This window comes from Cervus elaphus, chromosome 1, assembly GCF_910594005.1.
Source record: "Cervus elaphus chromosome 1, mCerEla1.1, whole genome shotgun sequence".
Taxonomy (NCBI): Eukaryota; Metazoa; Chordata; class Mammalia; order Artiodactyla; family Cervidae; genus Cervus; species Cervus elaphus.
This window is the reverse complement of record NC_057815.1, coordinates 97,694,269-97,710,377: the sequence shown is the minus strand read 5'-3', so window position 1 is coordinate 97,710,377 and position 16,109 is coordinate 97,694,269. Positions and strand designations below refer to the sequence as shown.

Here is a 16,109-nt window from a genome sequence, read left to right as displayed (position 1 = left end):
AAAGCCACAGTCATCAAGACGGTATGGTACTGGCACATAGACAGAAATATAGATCAATGGAACAGAATAGAAAGCCCAGAGATAAATCCACGAACCTATGGACACCTTATCTTTGACAAAGGAGGCAAGGATATACAATGGAAAAAAGACAACCTCTTTAACAAGTGGTGCTGGGAAAACTGGTCAACCACTTGTAAAAGAATGAAACTAGAACACTTTCTAACACCATACACAAAAACAAACTCAAAATGGATTAAAGATCTAAATGTAAGACCAGAAACTATAAAACTCCTAGAGGAGAACATAGGCAAAACACTCTCCGACATGAATCACAGCAGGATCCTCTATGACACACCTCCAAAAATATTGGAAATAAAAGCAAAAATAAACAAATGGGACCTAATGGAACTTAAAAGCTTTTGCACAACAAAAGAAACTATAAGTAAGGTGAAAAGACAGCCCTCAGATTGGGAGAAAATAATAGCAAACGAAGCAACAGATAAAGGATTAATCTCAAAAATATACAAGCAACTCCTACAGCTCAATTCCAGAAAAATAAATGACCCAATCAAAAAACGGGCCAAAGAACTAAACAGACATTTCTCCAAAGAAGACATACAGATGGCTAACAAACACATGAAAAGATGCTCAACATCACTCATTACCAGAGAAATGTAAATCAAAACCACAATGAGGTACCATTACACGCCAGTCAGGATGGCTGCTATCCAAAAGTCTACAAGCAATAAATGCTGGAGAGGGTGTGGAGAAAAGGGAACCCTCTTACTCTGTTGGTGGGAATATAGCTAGTACAGCCTCTATAGAGAACAGTGTGGAGATTTCTTAAAAAAACTGGAAATAGAACTGCCATATGACCCAGCAATCCCACTTCTGGGCATACACACCAAGGAAACCAGATCTGAAACGTGCACCCCAATGTTCATCGCAGCACTGTTTATAATAGCCAGGACATGGAAGCAACCTAGATGTCCATCAGCAGACGAATGGGTAAGGAAGCTGTTGTACATATACCCCATGGAATGTTACTCAGCTGTTAAAAAGAATTCATTTGAATAATTTCTAATGAGATGGATGAAACTGGAGCCCATTATACAGAGTGAAGGAAGCCAGAAAGATAAAGATCATTACAGCCTACTAACACATATATATGGAATTTAGAAAGATGGTAACGATAGCCCTATATGCAAAACAGAAAAAGAGACACAGATGTACAGAACAGACTTTTGGACTCTGTGGGAGAAGGCGAGGGTGGGATGTTTTGAGAGAACAGCATGTATATTATCTATAGGGAAACAGATCACCAGCCCAGGTGGGATGCATGAGACAAGTGCTCGGGCCTGGTGCACTGGGAAGACCCAGAGGAATCGGGTGGAGAGGGAGGTGGGAGGGAGTGGCGGGATGGGGAACACATGTAACTCCATGGCTGATTCATGTCAATGTATGTCAAAACCCACTGCAAAGTTGTAAAGTAATTAGCCTCCAACTAATAAAAATAAATGAAAAAAAAAATTCTCCAAGGTAAAGGAAAAAAAAAAAAAAAGGCTCAGAACTGAAAGAAAAAAAAAAATCATGTTGTCTATAAAGAAAAACAGTTTCAGTTATTTCCAGTTCTCTTGATATTTATTACTTATTCATCTTTCATTCCTGATTGACCCCGCTTGGATTTCCTGCACTATGTTGAGTGGAAATGGTTAGTTACTTGTCTTATTTCTAATCTTATGAGTGACGCTTTCAGTCATTCACCTCTGAGTATGTTAGATGAAGGCATGTTACTATGTTCTTTATTATGTTGAGATGAAGTCCTTCGACACTTGACTTGTGAACTTTTGTCATGATTGGATGTTGAATTTGTCAAATGCTTTTTGTGCATTTATTGAGAGGATTATGTGATTTTTACATTTCATTCTATTAAAGCAGTGTATCACATTGATTGATCGACCCATTCTTGCATCTCAAGAATGAACCCTACCAGATCATGGTGTATGATCCTTTCTATGTGCTGCTGAATTTTATTTGCTAGTATTTTGTTGAGAGTTTAAAAATCTCCATTTATCAAGGGTAATGACCTGTGATTTTATTTTCTTGTAATTTCCCTATCTCACTTTGGTATCAAAGTAATATTGGCTTTGCAAAATGAGTTTGGAAATGGTATTTTCTCTTTAACTTTTTGGGAGACTTTGACAATGATTGAAATTAATTCTTCTTTAAATGTTTGATAGAATTCACCATGAAGTCTTCTGGTCCTGGGCTTTTCTTTGCTGGGAGGTTTTTAATTACTGATTCAATCTCCTTAGTCGTTATTGGCCTGTTTAGCCTTTCTGTTTCTCTTTGATTCAGTTTTCCTAAGTTGTATATTTCTAGAAATTTATCTATGTTTTCTAGGTTGTCCAATTTGGCAGGAAAACCAGAGACCAAGAAGAGCTTTCTTGTCGTGACATTGAACCAGTAGTGGGGAAAGGCAAGGCTGTCAGGGAGGAACTTCTCTACTCCCCTAATGTGGTCCTTCTTGGTCAGTGTGGTCCAGAGAGGTGGTTCACATTCGTCGCTGTGTTTTAGAATTTTCACACTGGTATCCTTCCTATGAATAATTGCTAGTTTCTTTTTAAGTGAGGGGAACTGAAATTAGGAATGATCTATACTGCCATCTTGATTATGACACTCAGAACTAAGACTCTAATATCTGAAACCTTAACCACCGTTCTATGCTCTTTCCTAAGAAGAAAAGTATCAAAAAAATAGGCCAATGGGGGGGGCAGTAGTGAGTTGTACTAGCTTATTTTTGAGATATTTTACATGATGTCCTCCCTAAGAACACTTACTACATAACTGAAATGGGCATACATGCTGTATCTTGCGAACAAGTCAGAATTACATATCATGATATACTTCTCTAGGCCATTTAGAAGCCACTGTAATAGATATATTTGTAAAAAGATTGAGAGGTAATTATAAATGGAGTCACTTTCCTATGGATAAAAGAAGAAAATATAAAAAATCTCTCTAGATGATCATCTAGGAGAAGAGCTGCTTCAAATTTATCCTGCGATGGTCCAGTTATGCTATATTATTATAAAGCAGCAGTTATACATTATTAGAGGTCTTTGAAAAACCCTGCATTTTAATCAATGATCTCTTCCTTATATATAATAGTCACAAGATTTGTATTGCTTTTTAAAAAAGTTTTCAACTTTTTAAATATATCTTTTAATTATCATGAGACCTCATGAAATCACTGAGAACCTGAAACACTGAGGAGGCACTTCCTGACAATTCAAGATGAAAAGCTGAGATCTTTTCTCCAGGGCAGTGGAGCATTTCCTTTTATCCAGTGCTCAATGGAAGAAAGACATGGCATAGATGAGAACTGTGATGCTATCATGTCACCTGAGCCAGCGATGCATTCTCTTGTCTCTTTTCTGATTTTAGGAGTACAAAGCCAATGATTGAGGGAGGAAATATTACAAAGATCACGCATTTTATCCTTTTGGGCTTCTCAGATTTTCCCAGAATCATAGTAGCGCTCTTTGTCCTATTCCTGGTGATATACATTTTGACCCTGACATGGAACCTGTCCCTCCTCATCTTAATAAGAATGGACTCCCACCTCCACACCCCCATGTACTTCTTCCTCAGTAACCTGTCCTTCATAGATATCTGCTATGTGACCTCCACAGCCCCTAAGATGCTCTACGACTTCTTTCAGGAGCGGAAAATGATCACCTACGTGGGTTGTGTTGTTCAGTACTTTGTATTTTCCACCATGGGGCTGAGTGAGTCTTGCCTCATGACCGCCATGGCTTATGACCGATATGCTGCCATTTGTAACCCACTCCTCTATTCCTCAATCATGTCGCCCACTCTCTGCGGTCGGATGGTGCTGGGATCCTACTTGGCTGGACTCTCCGGCTCTATGTCCCAATTGTGTGCAATGGTCCAGCTCCACTTCTGTGGGCCTAATGTCGTCAACCACTTCTTCTGTGACATGCCCCAGCTGTTAGTTCTGTCCTGCACTGACACGTTCTCTGCACAACTCTTGACTGCTATATTAACAATGATCTTTGGGATAATAAATGCCTTAGTCATCATGATATCCTATGTCTACATTGTCATCTCCATCATGAAGATCACGACAGCAAGCGGCAGGTCCAAGGCTTTCAACACCTGTGCTTCCCACCTGACAGCAGTCACTCTCTTTTATACCTCAAGTATCTTTGTCTATTTGAGTTCCACCTCTGGTGGTTCCTCCAGCTTTGACAGATTTGCATCAGTCTTCTACACGGTGATGATTCCCCTGTTGAATCCTTTGATTTACAGTCTGAGGAACAAAGAAATCAAAGTTGCCTTGAAAAGGTTGCAGAAGAGGAGAGGGTGTTGCTGAGGTCACAGATTGAGATTTCCGATGGATTTGTCTTGTTAGAATGACCTCCCTTAACCCTCAATAATATTTATATGAATGGACAGCAACAAAGTTCATTCTGCCTTTGACAAGACTTAATTTGTCCCAGATAATATGCCAAAATGGACCAACAACTGAATCAAACTACACAAACACAATATCTTTAAGTCCTAGAGACTCATTGTTTTTATCCTCCATGTGGAGTGGGCTCATCATTTATTAATCTATTAACAATTATTGGACTCTGGGAGTTGGTGATGGACAGAGAGGCCTGGTGTGCTGTGGTTCATAGGGTTGCAAAGACCTGGACATGACTGAGCGAGTGAACTGAACTGAATTATTCATGAAGCATCAAGATTTAGAACCTGTTGCTTCTTGTCTGCTTCTGACAGGCTTCTGACCCTAAAGGAGAGATACCCCTGACAGAGGCCCCAGGAGTGTGTAAACCTTGTCGCCCAAATATTCTGACGCAGCATAATCCAGACATGGTGGTCATTGATGTCCATTCTGTGTTTCTGGCCGGAATGAGAACGGACACACAGAGGATGTGTCTTTGGACAGAAACAAGTATACGGTTGGCCTAGTTGTGCCTTCCCGGAAGACTAGTCTGATACAGCTAATATTTGAGTAACACCTCTTTCAGTGCTTATTATCTAATAAGTTACTGATCACATTCTAGGTCCACTGCTGCTGCTGCTGCTAAGTTGCTTCAGTCGTGTCCGACTCTGTGCGGCCCCATAGATGGAAGCCCACCAGGCTGCCCCATCCCTGGGATTCTCCAGCAAGAACACTGTTGTAGTCTAAATAGGAGGACATGATTTGAACAATAAAGAGAGGTGGAATGCCGTGTGTGGCCCCTTCAGAGCTATTAACTTATAATTCTGATGATGCAACACTTTGTATGTAGTTTCCAGTGGGCATTTCTGATGGGGATGATATTCAAAATCCATGTTACAGTCAGTAGCAATTTCTGATACTATGGAAGTCAAGCCCCTCTTTCCCTCCCTCATTAAGTCTGGAAAATTTACCCCTAGTTGACATAGCTAGTGGGATCATACTGTAAAAAGAATTTCTGCTGTTTCAAGCATCTGAACACATTTGATGTGAGAATTGTGTGAGAATATATGGCAATAATAAAGTTACCAAATATTCAATGTTGCAGAGTAAAAGCCAATATGGAAAAACCAATATACATTCCTCTCTGTTGTCTGTGTTCAACAGGTCATGTCCGAGAAATTTATGGTTGTATGCAGGTAATACAATCATCAAGATGGAATGGTTAGAAGTACTTTAATGCTGATATGTTCCTGGAAACCTCAAACCTCAAGGGGCAAGAAAGGAAATAGTTTGTGGGATAAGCAGGGTTATCAGCTCTAACCAATTTATGTCTTCAGAAGCAGGATGTAAATTTTTGGTCCCATGGTCTGGTTAAAAAGAACAGGTTTTCCCGACTGTTGAGTTTCCAGATCTCCCAGACTTTAACAAACTAACTGAACTGTATCATTATTTTATATTTTATCCTTAGAGAGTCATTGGATTCTTAATGCTGTTTTAGAACAGACCATCAATGCCAATGGTCCCATGAATTATCCTACTTAAGTAACAACTGTAAGTGAAAAGGTATTTGAAGCCCTTGTACAGTTTTCCATTAGTTCACACATGACTATGACTGAGAGAAGGGGACCTGTTGAACTTTTGCAAGAGTATAATTAGGGCTACCCCATGCCAAAGAAATAGTGTGATATAAATAAAGGATATGTGCCCACTCCACCCCCATCCAAACAGGTACATTTTCTTAAGCATTGCTCTTTAAAAATGTGTAAGAGTGTATTCAAAATCTGTTTCTAATAGTCTATGAGGTCTTCAGTAGAAAAGAGACATCTGCTACATGTTGGCAATACAGTGTTGATTATAATCACTATGCTGTGTGTTAGACCTCCAGAACTTATTCATCCTCTAATTGCAAGTCTGTGCCCTCTAAATTCACCTCTTCAATTCCCCTTTTCCTATCAAATTTGAATATTTTTCTGTTGTTTGTATATACCACGTCTTCATTATTGATTATCTGTTGATGAACATTTAGGCTGTTTCCATATTTTGGCTCTGTGTTTAATGTGGCAATAAATATGGAAGTACATATCTTTTTGATATCCTATTTTTATTTCCATTGGCTATATACCCATAAGTGGGATTGCTGGATCATATGGTAGATCTGTTCTTAATTTTTGAGGAATCTCCATAGTGTTTTCTGTAGCAGCTGAGCCCCATTTGCACATCCCCACCCACAGTGTACAAGCATTCTCTTACTGCCCCATCCTCACCAAAACCTGTGCTCTCTCTTTTTCTTAATGATTGCCATTCTAACCTTTGTGAGGTGATACATCATTGTGGCTTTAATTTACATTTCCCTGATGATTAGTGATTTGAATACAGAGAGAACCAAACTGAGCATATCACAAATAAAATGTCAAAAGGCAAAGAGAAGGAGATAATCTTAAAAGCTGCAAGAGAAAATCAACTTGCTACAAAGAAGAGGACTTCCGTAAGCCTGTCAGCGCCTTTCCACTAGACTGTTTCAGCCCAAGGGCAGTGGCACTGTGTACTCAAAGCGCTGAAGGAAAGCTGTGCCGACCAGCAGTGCTCTGTCTGGGAAAGCTGTCCCTCAGGACTGACGGGACGGTATGGAGCTTTTCAGGAAAAGAAATCTGATGGTTTTACACTGGACTGAGCTTACAACAAATGTTAAAGGGACTTTTTCAAGCAGAAATAAAAGATCACTAATTAGCAACACAAAAGGTATAAAAATATAAATCTCTCTGGTAGGAGTAAATAATGTTGAATTCTGAATATGCTAGAGTAACGGTGCTGGCATATCACTTATCAATCTGGTGAGAAGACTAAAACTCCAAAGAGGTAGATATAACTAACACTCCAATAATTTGTTAATGGACATACAAGATAAAATAATGTCAATTATTACATCACAAAAGTAAAATATGAGAGAGAATGGTAAAAAATTATTCTTGTGTGCATTTGAATATTAAGTTGTTTTCATGTTAAAACAGACTGTTTTAGGATAAGATCTTTAATGTAAGCCTCATGGTTAATACAAAGCCAATCTACAGTAAATTCACAAAAGATAAAGAGAAATGAATCTAAGCACGCTGTTGCTGCTGCTAGTTGCTTTAGTCGTGTCTGACTCTGTGCGACCCCATAGATGGCAGACCACCAGGCTCCCCTGTCCCTGGGATTCTCCAGGCAAGCATACCACTACACAAAGCAGCAAATTATAAAGAAAGCAGAAGACGAAAGAAAGGAATTACAAAACAGTCAGAAAAATAAACAAAATGGCAATAGTATATTCACATCTGTCAATAATAATTTAAATATAAATACAAAGTTTCTCTGATCAAACACAATGAGTGGTGAACAGATATAAAATTTGAGCCCAGCTATAGGTACCTACAAGAGACTCATTACAGCTTTAAGAACTGAAAGAAATTGAAATTGATTGAAAGTGAAGGCATGGAAAAAGTAATTTCATGTAAGTAAAAATCAAAATAGAGCAGGAGTTAGCTATACTTATCTCAGAAAAATTAGACTTTAAGACAAAAAGTACTGCAAGAGGCAAAGAAAGTCATTATACAATGGTAAAGGGATCAGACTCACAAAGGGATATAGCATTTGTATGTATATATAAACTCAGCATAGAACATGTAAATATACAAATAAAATATTAACAGACTTGAAGGAAGAAGCAGATAACATTACAATAATAGTAAGGAAATTCAATATCCCACTTTTAACAATGGATAGATCTTCCAGAAAAAATATCAATAATGGAACATTGGAATTAAGCTACACATTAAAACAGATGTTTAAATGACACAGAACATATGCACAAAGGAAGTAAAAGACATTCTCTTTACAAGTGCATATAAATCATCTTCTAAGATAGAGCATATGTTAGGCCACAAAACAAGTCTCAAGAAATATAAGAAGATTGAAATGACATCAAACATCTTTCCAGACACAAATGTGTGAAATTAGAAATTAAATGCAAAAAGAATACTGGAAAATTTGCAAATTTGAAGAGGTTAAACAACATGTTACTGAACATCATGGGTCATGGAAGAAGTCAAATTCAAAATTTAAAAAATAATTGGGACATCCCTGGTGGCTCAGTGGTTAAGAATCTGCCTTGCAAGTCAGGGGACATGACTTTGATCCCTGGTTAAGGACCTAAGATCCCACATGCTGCAGAACAGCTAAGCCTGCACACTCCAATGACTGAGCCCATACTCCACAACTAGAGTCCATAGAGTGCAATGAAAGACCCCACATGCTTCAGATAAGACCCAATGCAGCAAAATAAATAAATGAATGAATATTTAAAGAAATTTCTTGAGACAAAGGAAGTAGAAATACAACATATAATTTATGAAATGTAGTAAAATCAGTTTTAAGAGGGAAATTCATAGCAATGAATGACTGTGTAAATAAAGAAGGTCTTCCAAAGTAACTGTATCGATTTACATTTCCACAAATAATGCAAGAACATTCCTTTTCTCCACACGCTCTCCAGCATTTGTTGTTTGTAAACTTTGATGATGGCCATTCTTACCAGTGTGAGCTGATATCTCATTGTAGTTTTGATTTGCATTTCTGAAAATGCGAGCAAATATGGAAAACTCAGCAGTGGCCACAGGACTGGAAAAGGTTATTTTCATTCCAATCCCAAAGAAGGGCAATGCCAAAGAATGTTCAAACTACTGCACAATTGCACTCATTTCACATGCTAGCAACGACTGAGCAACTTCACTTCACTTTCAGGATTCAATGGTGTGTGAACCAAGAACTTCCAGATGTACAAGCTGGATTTAGAAAGGGCAGAGGAACCAGAGATCAAATTGCAAACATCCACTGAATCATAGAAAAAGCAAAGTAATTCCAGAAGAACACCTACTTCTGCTTCATTGACTGTGCTGAAGGCTTTGACTGTGTGGATGATAACAACCTGTGGAAAATTCTTAAAGAGGTGGAATACCAGGCCACCTTACTTGTGTCCTGAAAAACCTGTATGCTGGTCAAGAAGCAACAGTTAGAACCAGGTATGAAACACCAGACTGGTTCAAAATCGAGGCAGGAGTATGTCAAGGCTGTTTATTGTCACCCTGCTTATTTAATTTATATGCAGAGTACATCACATGAAATGCCAGACTGGATGAAGCACAAGCTGGAATCAAGATTGCCTTATGTTTTTAAATCTGTCTTAACAATCTGTTCAGTCTAAATGGTTAAATCATTGGTTTTTATCACAAAGCTATATAACTACTAGCAAATCGAAAGTGAAAGTGGCTGAGTGGGTCTGACTCTTTGCCTCCCCGTGAACTATACAGTCTATGGAGTTCTCCAGGGGATCTTTCCAACCCAGGGATCAAGCTCAGGTCTCCCACATTGTGAGCAGATTCTTTTTTTTTTTTTTTTCCATTTATTTTTATTAGTTGGAGGCTAATTACTTTACAATAGTGTAGTGGGTTTTGTCATACATTGATATGAATCAGCCATGGAGTTACATGCATTCCCCATCCCGATCCCCCCTCCCACCTCCCTCTCCACCCGATTCCTCTGGGTCTTCCCAGTGCACCAGGCCCGAGCACTTTTCTCATGCATCCAACCTGGGCTGGTGATCTGTTTTACCATATATAATATACATGTTTCGATGCTGTTCTCTCGAAACATCCCACCCTCGCCTTCTCCCACAGAGTCCAAAAGTCTGTTCTGTACATCTGTGTCATGAGCAGATTCATTATCAGCTGAGCTACAAGGGAAGCCCAAGAATACAGGAGTGGGTAGCCTATCCCTTCCCCAGCATATCTTCCCAACCCAGGAATTGAACTGGGGTCTCCTGCATTCCAGATGGATTCTTTACCAACTGAGCTATCAGGGAAGCCAGAAGCATCAGTGAGTAGTAGTAGTGTTAGTAGCTCAGTCGTGTCCTCCTCTTTGTGACCCCATGGATTGTAGCCCACCAGGCTCCTCTGTCCATGGGATTCTCCAGGCAAGAATAACTGGAGTGGATTGAATACTGGAGTGGATTGCCATTCCCTCCTCCAGAGGATCTGCCTGACCTAGGGATCAAACCTGGGTCTCCTGCATTGCAGACAGATTTTTTACCATCTGTGCTTTACCATCCTTGACCCAGGGAACCTGGGTCTCTATTATCAAGAGTTAAATCACATAATTAACTCATTACCCACCCATCTCTTTCGCCCTAGAAGTGAGATTAGTTGAAGATGAAACTGAGAATGGGGCCTTCCTAAATCAGCTCTATATCCCCAGAAATGACAGGATAGATGAACTTCATTTAAAACAAAAAAACAAAAAATCCCCCCAAAAGTTTGTGAGAATCATCTTAAGTAGATATTTTTAGTGAATGATTAGTAATTCAGCATATTTTGGAAAGAACTCCAATTTAGAACATATTAGTTATACCTGCTATTTGCAGGAGGTGGGGGAGCAGGCAGGATCCAAGTTCCACAACCAGGGATGGAACCCATTCACCGTGCATTGGGAGCTCGATTCTTTACCACTGGACCCCAGGGAAGTCCCCATTACATCTACTATTAACAGAAGGCATGCTGCATACTACACACTCTAAATACTTTATGAGCATTATCTAACTTGAATCTATCAGTCCTATATTATAGGTGATAGTACTAAATCTCAGGTTAATTTGCTGGAGGTCACACCCTCATCAAGTAGAAAAGATAAAATTCAACTCAGTTTGGCCAATACAAATGCCTGTGGCTTTAACCATGATAATTTACGGCCCCACCATGCATTAGTTTTATTGTATTCCTTTTTGCTTAAATTTCTCATTTAGGCCAAGGAAATAATGCCATGTCCATCTCTCAAAGTGTTGATTGAGTGAGGTTAGGTATTTGAGAAAATGTACGTATGTATATGGGCTTCCCAGGTATTGCTAGTGGTAAAGAAACCTTCTGCAGGAGACAAAAGAGACACAGGTCGGTCCCTGGGTCAAGAAGATCCCCTGGAGGAGGGCATGGCCACCTACTCCAGTATTCTTGCCTGGAGAATCCCACAAAGAGAGGAGCTTGGTGGGCTACTGTCCACTGGGTTGCAAAGAATAGGAAAGAACTGAAGTGACTTAGCTCGCATATAGTTATGTGTATATCTATAAAATGAAAATGCTTTGCAAACAGGAATCTGTTCATATATATGTATTTTGTTGTGTTCAAAATATTTTTCCAGCTAACTGTGACATCTTGGGCAAAATTGTAGCTCCATATATTCAGATCCTCACTTGGAAATCATAGGTATAGGACTAGAGGATCACCATGTCCATTTCAGTTCATAGGACTCCAATTTCACGAAAAGAAAAGTTAAGATGATGAGATCACATGTCAGGCCCAAGGGACAGTGAGAACTGAATCAGGAGGGACATGGTGACACAGGGCGTGAAATTAGCAGGGACAAAACCTCCATGACAACCAGGACTCTAGAGAGCAAGTACTTGGAGTTTTTGTCCCCTAATTGTCTTCCCTCCCAGCTATCTCTGCCCTTAGTAACACATGAAAGAGGATATTCAGTGTGGGCATCTCTCTGGCTGTGAGTGTATAATGGTTTAAAGGTTCCCATCTCAGAGAGCAATAGGACCCACCTGGAAAATTCCTTTGGAAAAGAAATACAAAATTTCAACCTTTGGCAAGGACTCTGTCTTTCTGGGTATCTGGGTCAAGGTGAGAGGGCAAGATTTAGAGAGACTAGCAGGCTGTGTGTTGTCTCTATAGCCATTTGAACCATCCAGTAGGACCTTTGCAGAAGAAAGTTTATAGTCCTCAGTATCTCCCATCTTTCTACTCTTCCCCCTCTCTCAAGTCCATATGTTCCACTTATGGTTCTTCCTAAGTTTTCTTTCTCCTTTATACCAGTTCTCCAATCTTCAGTGAAAAGATTGATCTATAGTGCAAACATCAGGTATTGTTCTGGGGTGACGGATGGATGTTGAGTTCCAGTCCTGCAATTTCTTAAGGATGGGATCTTGAACTTTGTTACCTTCTGATTTTTTTTTTCACCTGGAAAATGAGGGTGAAGGATCATGTAGAATAAAATGAGATAATGTCTATTAAGCCTACTACCTTGTAAAATTGAATTGTTTGAATCAAAAATTATCATTTACTGAACTTCATGGGAATTAAGTATGGTTTAAACATGCCTGAGTTATTCTTGCCAAGAGCACTTCTAATTTAATTTGTTCCCTTGATGATGTTTTCATATAATAATAGTTGATTTGATATATGCTTCAAAATATAGCTTTGAATCATCAATTTCTGTACAGGAAAGCCAAACTAGTTTCTCCATAATAATAAGTCAGAACTACTCATGTATAATTCCATGGCCTTTTGATTACACTTCACTAGTTTTCCATTGTCATCTTTGGAGATCCTGGGGTTCAGAGGATACTAGAGTGGGTGATACAGATATCAGAGGGTCCCCCCTCTAAACACAGGTGTGTGATAGTCACTCAGTCGTGTCTGACTCTAAGACCTCCATGGAGTAGAGCCCACGAGGCTCCTCTGTCCGTGGAATTCTGCAGGCAAGAATACTGGAGTGGGTTGCCATTTCCTTCTCCACCAAACAGATGTAGTGGTTGTTTCACTGCCTCCTTTGAAGCTTCTTTCATCGTTCTTTATCCGGTGACATTCTTGGCTTTCTTAACCTTCACAAACTCCCAAGTGACCATGTCCTTAGTAGATCAGATTTGAAAAAGATTTTGATATATATGTATTCCCACCCCTTATTGGCTTATGCTTTTTATGTTAAAGGCTTTACCACATTGCCTCTTAAAAATATTTTGTGATTATATTTGCCATTTCGTCAAGTGTATTTCAAAATTATTTTAGGTAAGTTGAGTGCTCAGTCATAATCAATTTTCAAATTTTTATAGTTTTTCTCTTATAGTTTCCGGTTCATTGTTCTATTTCAGAAATTTCTTTTTCATCCCAAGTTTATATAAGAGCATATCTATTACTTTTGCTAATCCTTTACAAAAACTGAAATATAGTTGATTTACAATGTTGTGTTAGTTTCAGGTATATAGCCAGGTGGATCAACTGTACACATATGTGTAAATATATACATATTCATTTTCAGATTCTTCTCATTGTAGATTATTGCAAGATAGTGACTATATTTCCCTGTGCTGTACAGTATTCTCTTGTTATTTATCTATTTTATATATAGTAGTGTATAGATGTTAACCCTAAACTCCTAATTTATTTCCCCCCCCCCCCACCCTGCTATCCCCCTGTCTGTTTTCTATGTCTATGAGTCTATTCCTCTTTTGTAAAGAAGTTCCCTTGTATCATTTTTTTTAGGTTTCACATCTAAGTGATATCAAGGTACTCATCTTTCTCTTTCTGACATTTCGTTTCGTATGATAATCTCTAGGTCTATCCGTGTCACTGCAAATGGCATTATTTCATTCCTTTTTTTTTTTTAATTTCATTCCTTTTAATGGCTGCACAATATTTGTTTGTCCATGTGTGCTGCCTCTTCTTTTTCTTTTGTTTAAAAAGTTTAGCTTCTTTGTTTTATTTTCCTTTCAGCCCTGACGCCCCCATGTCACTTTTGCACCCAGTAATTATTTATGTTCACATATTTTTAAAAGAAAATAACAGGAAGTTGTGTTTTATTTTATAAGATGTAGTTTGCAACCACTAAAACATTTCTCATTCTCTGATTTCATTCACATAGCTTTAAATTTTTTTTCATTTTATTTTTAATTGGAGGATAATTATTTTACAATGTCGTGTTGATTTGTGCCATACATCCACATGAATCAGCCACAGGTGTACGTAGGTCCCCTGGTTCTTAAGCATCCCTCCCTCCTCCCTCCCATCCCCTCCTCTAAGTTCACACCGAGCACTGGTCTTGGGTTCTCCATGTCATAAAGCAAGTTCCCACTGGCCGTCTGTGTTATATATGGTGATATATATGTTTCAATGCTACTCTCTCAAATCATTCCACCTCTCCCTCCCCAACCATGTAATATTTCACTGTATAAAGGTACCAAGTCTTCTTCATCCATTCCACTGTTAACGGACATTTATATTGCTTCCATACCTTGGTTATTGTATCTGGAGCTGCTATGAACATTGTTTGTATCTTTTTGAATTAGAGTGTCCTCTGAACACATGCCCAGGAATGGGATTGTAAGATCATATATTGGCTGCAGCAATTTACAGTCCTACCCAACAGTGTGGGAGGGTTCCCTCTTCTCCACACCTGTTCCAGCATTTATTATTTTAAAATGGTTTGATGATGGCCATTCTGACTGAACAACGACAACAACAACAACATTCTGACCAGTGTGGGATGATTGTTCTGCAGAACAGTTTACTTTTGCTTCAGGGTCAGAGGATTCATTAACAAAAGAAATCACTCGTTACATACAAATAAATAATTTCAATTTTTATAGATTATCTGACTTAATTTCAATATACAGTCATTAAAAGAAAGGGAATAGAAAAAATAGAGAGAAGTAACAGCGTACACATCACCAAATTGGGCCAGCAACTTACATGCACACTTGAATGGCGCTGGGAAGTCCCAAGTAATAGCAGTCTGGAGTCTCTATTGGGAAAGGGTCCCAGGCGGTGCATCCACCTGAAGAGTGAGACTTCCAATTTCAGTCTGGGGGCTCCTGTTTGCAATCCGAGGCTGCAAACTGATATCATCATCAGCTTGTGTGCAAAAATGCAGCTTTGATCTTACTTTAACTTTTACAATGCTGTTTGTTTCACCTTGTGAATCGTAAGACTTCTTGGACCCCGGGGGTTGGCCAGACCTCCAGGGGCTCAAGAATTCCAAGACCCACTCCCCTTTTGATCTAAAGTGGGATCTGACTTGCTGTGCTTGCAAGCAGGCACAGAATCCAGGCAGTGTCCAGGCAGGTCAGAAGCAGGTGAGAGGCCTGTTTCTGAAGTCTGAGCAAGACTTCCTCCATCTAATTTCCCTAACAGGTGATACCTCATTGTACTTTTATCTGCATTTTCTAATAAATAGCAATATGGAAAATCATCCCATGTGCCTGTTGGCCATCTGTGTCTTCTTTGGAGAACTGTTTCTTTAGGTCTTCTGCTCATTTTCTGATTGAGTTGTTTGGTCTTTTTGCTACTGAGTTTGTTTGTTTCTTTTTTTTTTCCATATATTTTTATTAGTTGGAGGCTAATTACTTTACAATATTGTAGTGGTTTTTGTCATACATTGACATGAATCAGCCATGGGGAATACATGCTACTGAGTTTTATGAGCTGTCTTTATGTTTTGGAAATTAAGCCTTTGTTGGTTCCATCATTTGCCAATATTTTCTCCCAGTCTGTTGGCTGTCTTTTGGTTTTGTTTATGGTTTCCTTTGCTGTGCAAAAACTTTTTTAAGTGTGATTTATTTATTTTTGCTTTTGTTTCTTTTACCTTGGGAGACTGTTACTATCATTTATCAGTCAATGGTTTTCCTCTGTGCTCTTCTAAGTGTTTTGTGATGTCCTGTCTTATGTTTAAGTCATCAAGTTAGTTTTATTTTTATGTATGGTGTGACTATGTTCTAAGTTTTTTGATTTACATGTGGCTATCCAGCTATCCAAACACCACTTGCTAAAGAGGCTGT

The 16,109-nt window shown here is 38.9% G+C and overlaps 1 protein-coding gene across 1 annotated transcript; it reads left to right on the top strand.

Moving 5' to 3' along the window:
• The first annotated feature begins 3,460 nt into the window (after positions 1-3,460).
• On the top strand, positions 3,461-4,399 carry LOC122679253 (olfactory receptor 5AN1-like). Its single transcript, XM_043879795.1, has one exon. It carries the CDS (start codon positions 3,461-3,463, stop codon positions 4,397-4,399), a length of 939 nt encoding a protein of 312 aa, XP_043735730.1.
• The last annotated feature ends 11,710 nt before the right edge of the window (positions 4,400-16,109 follow it).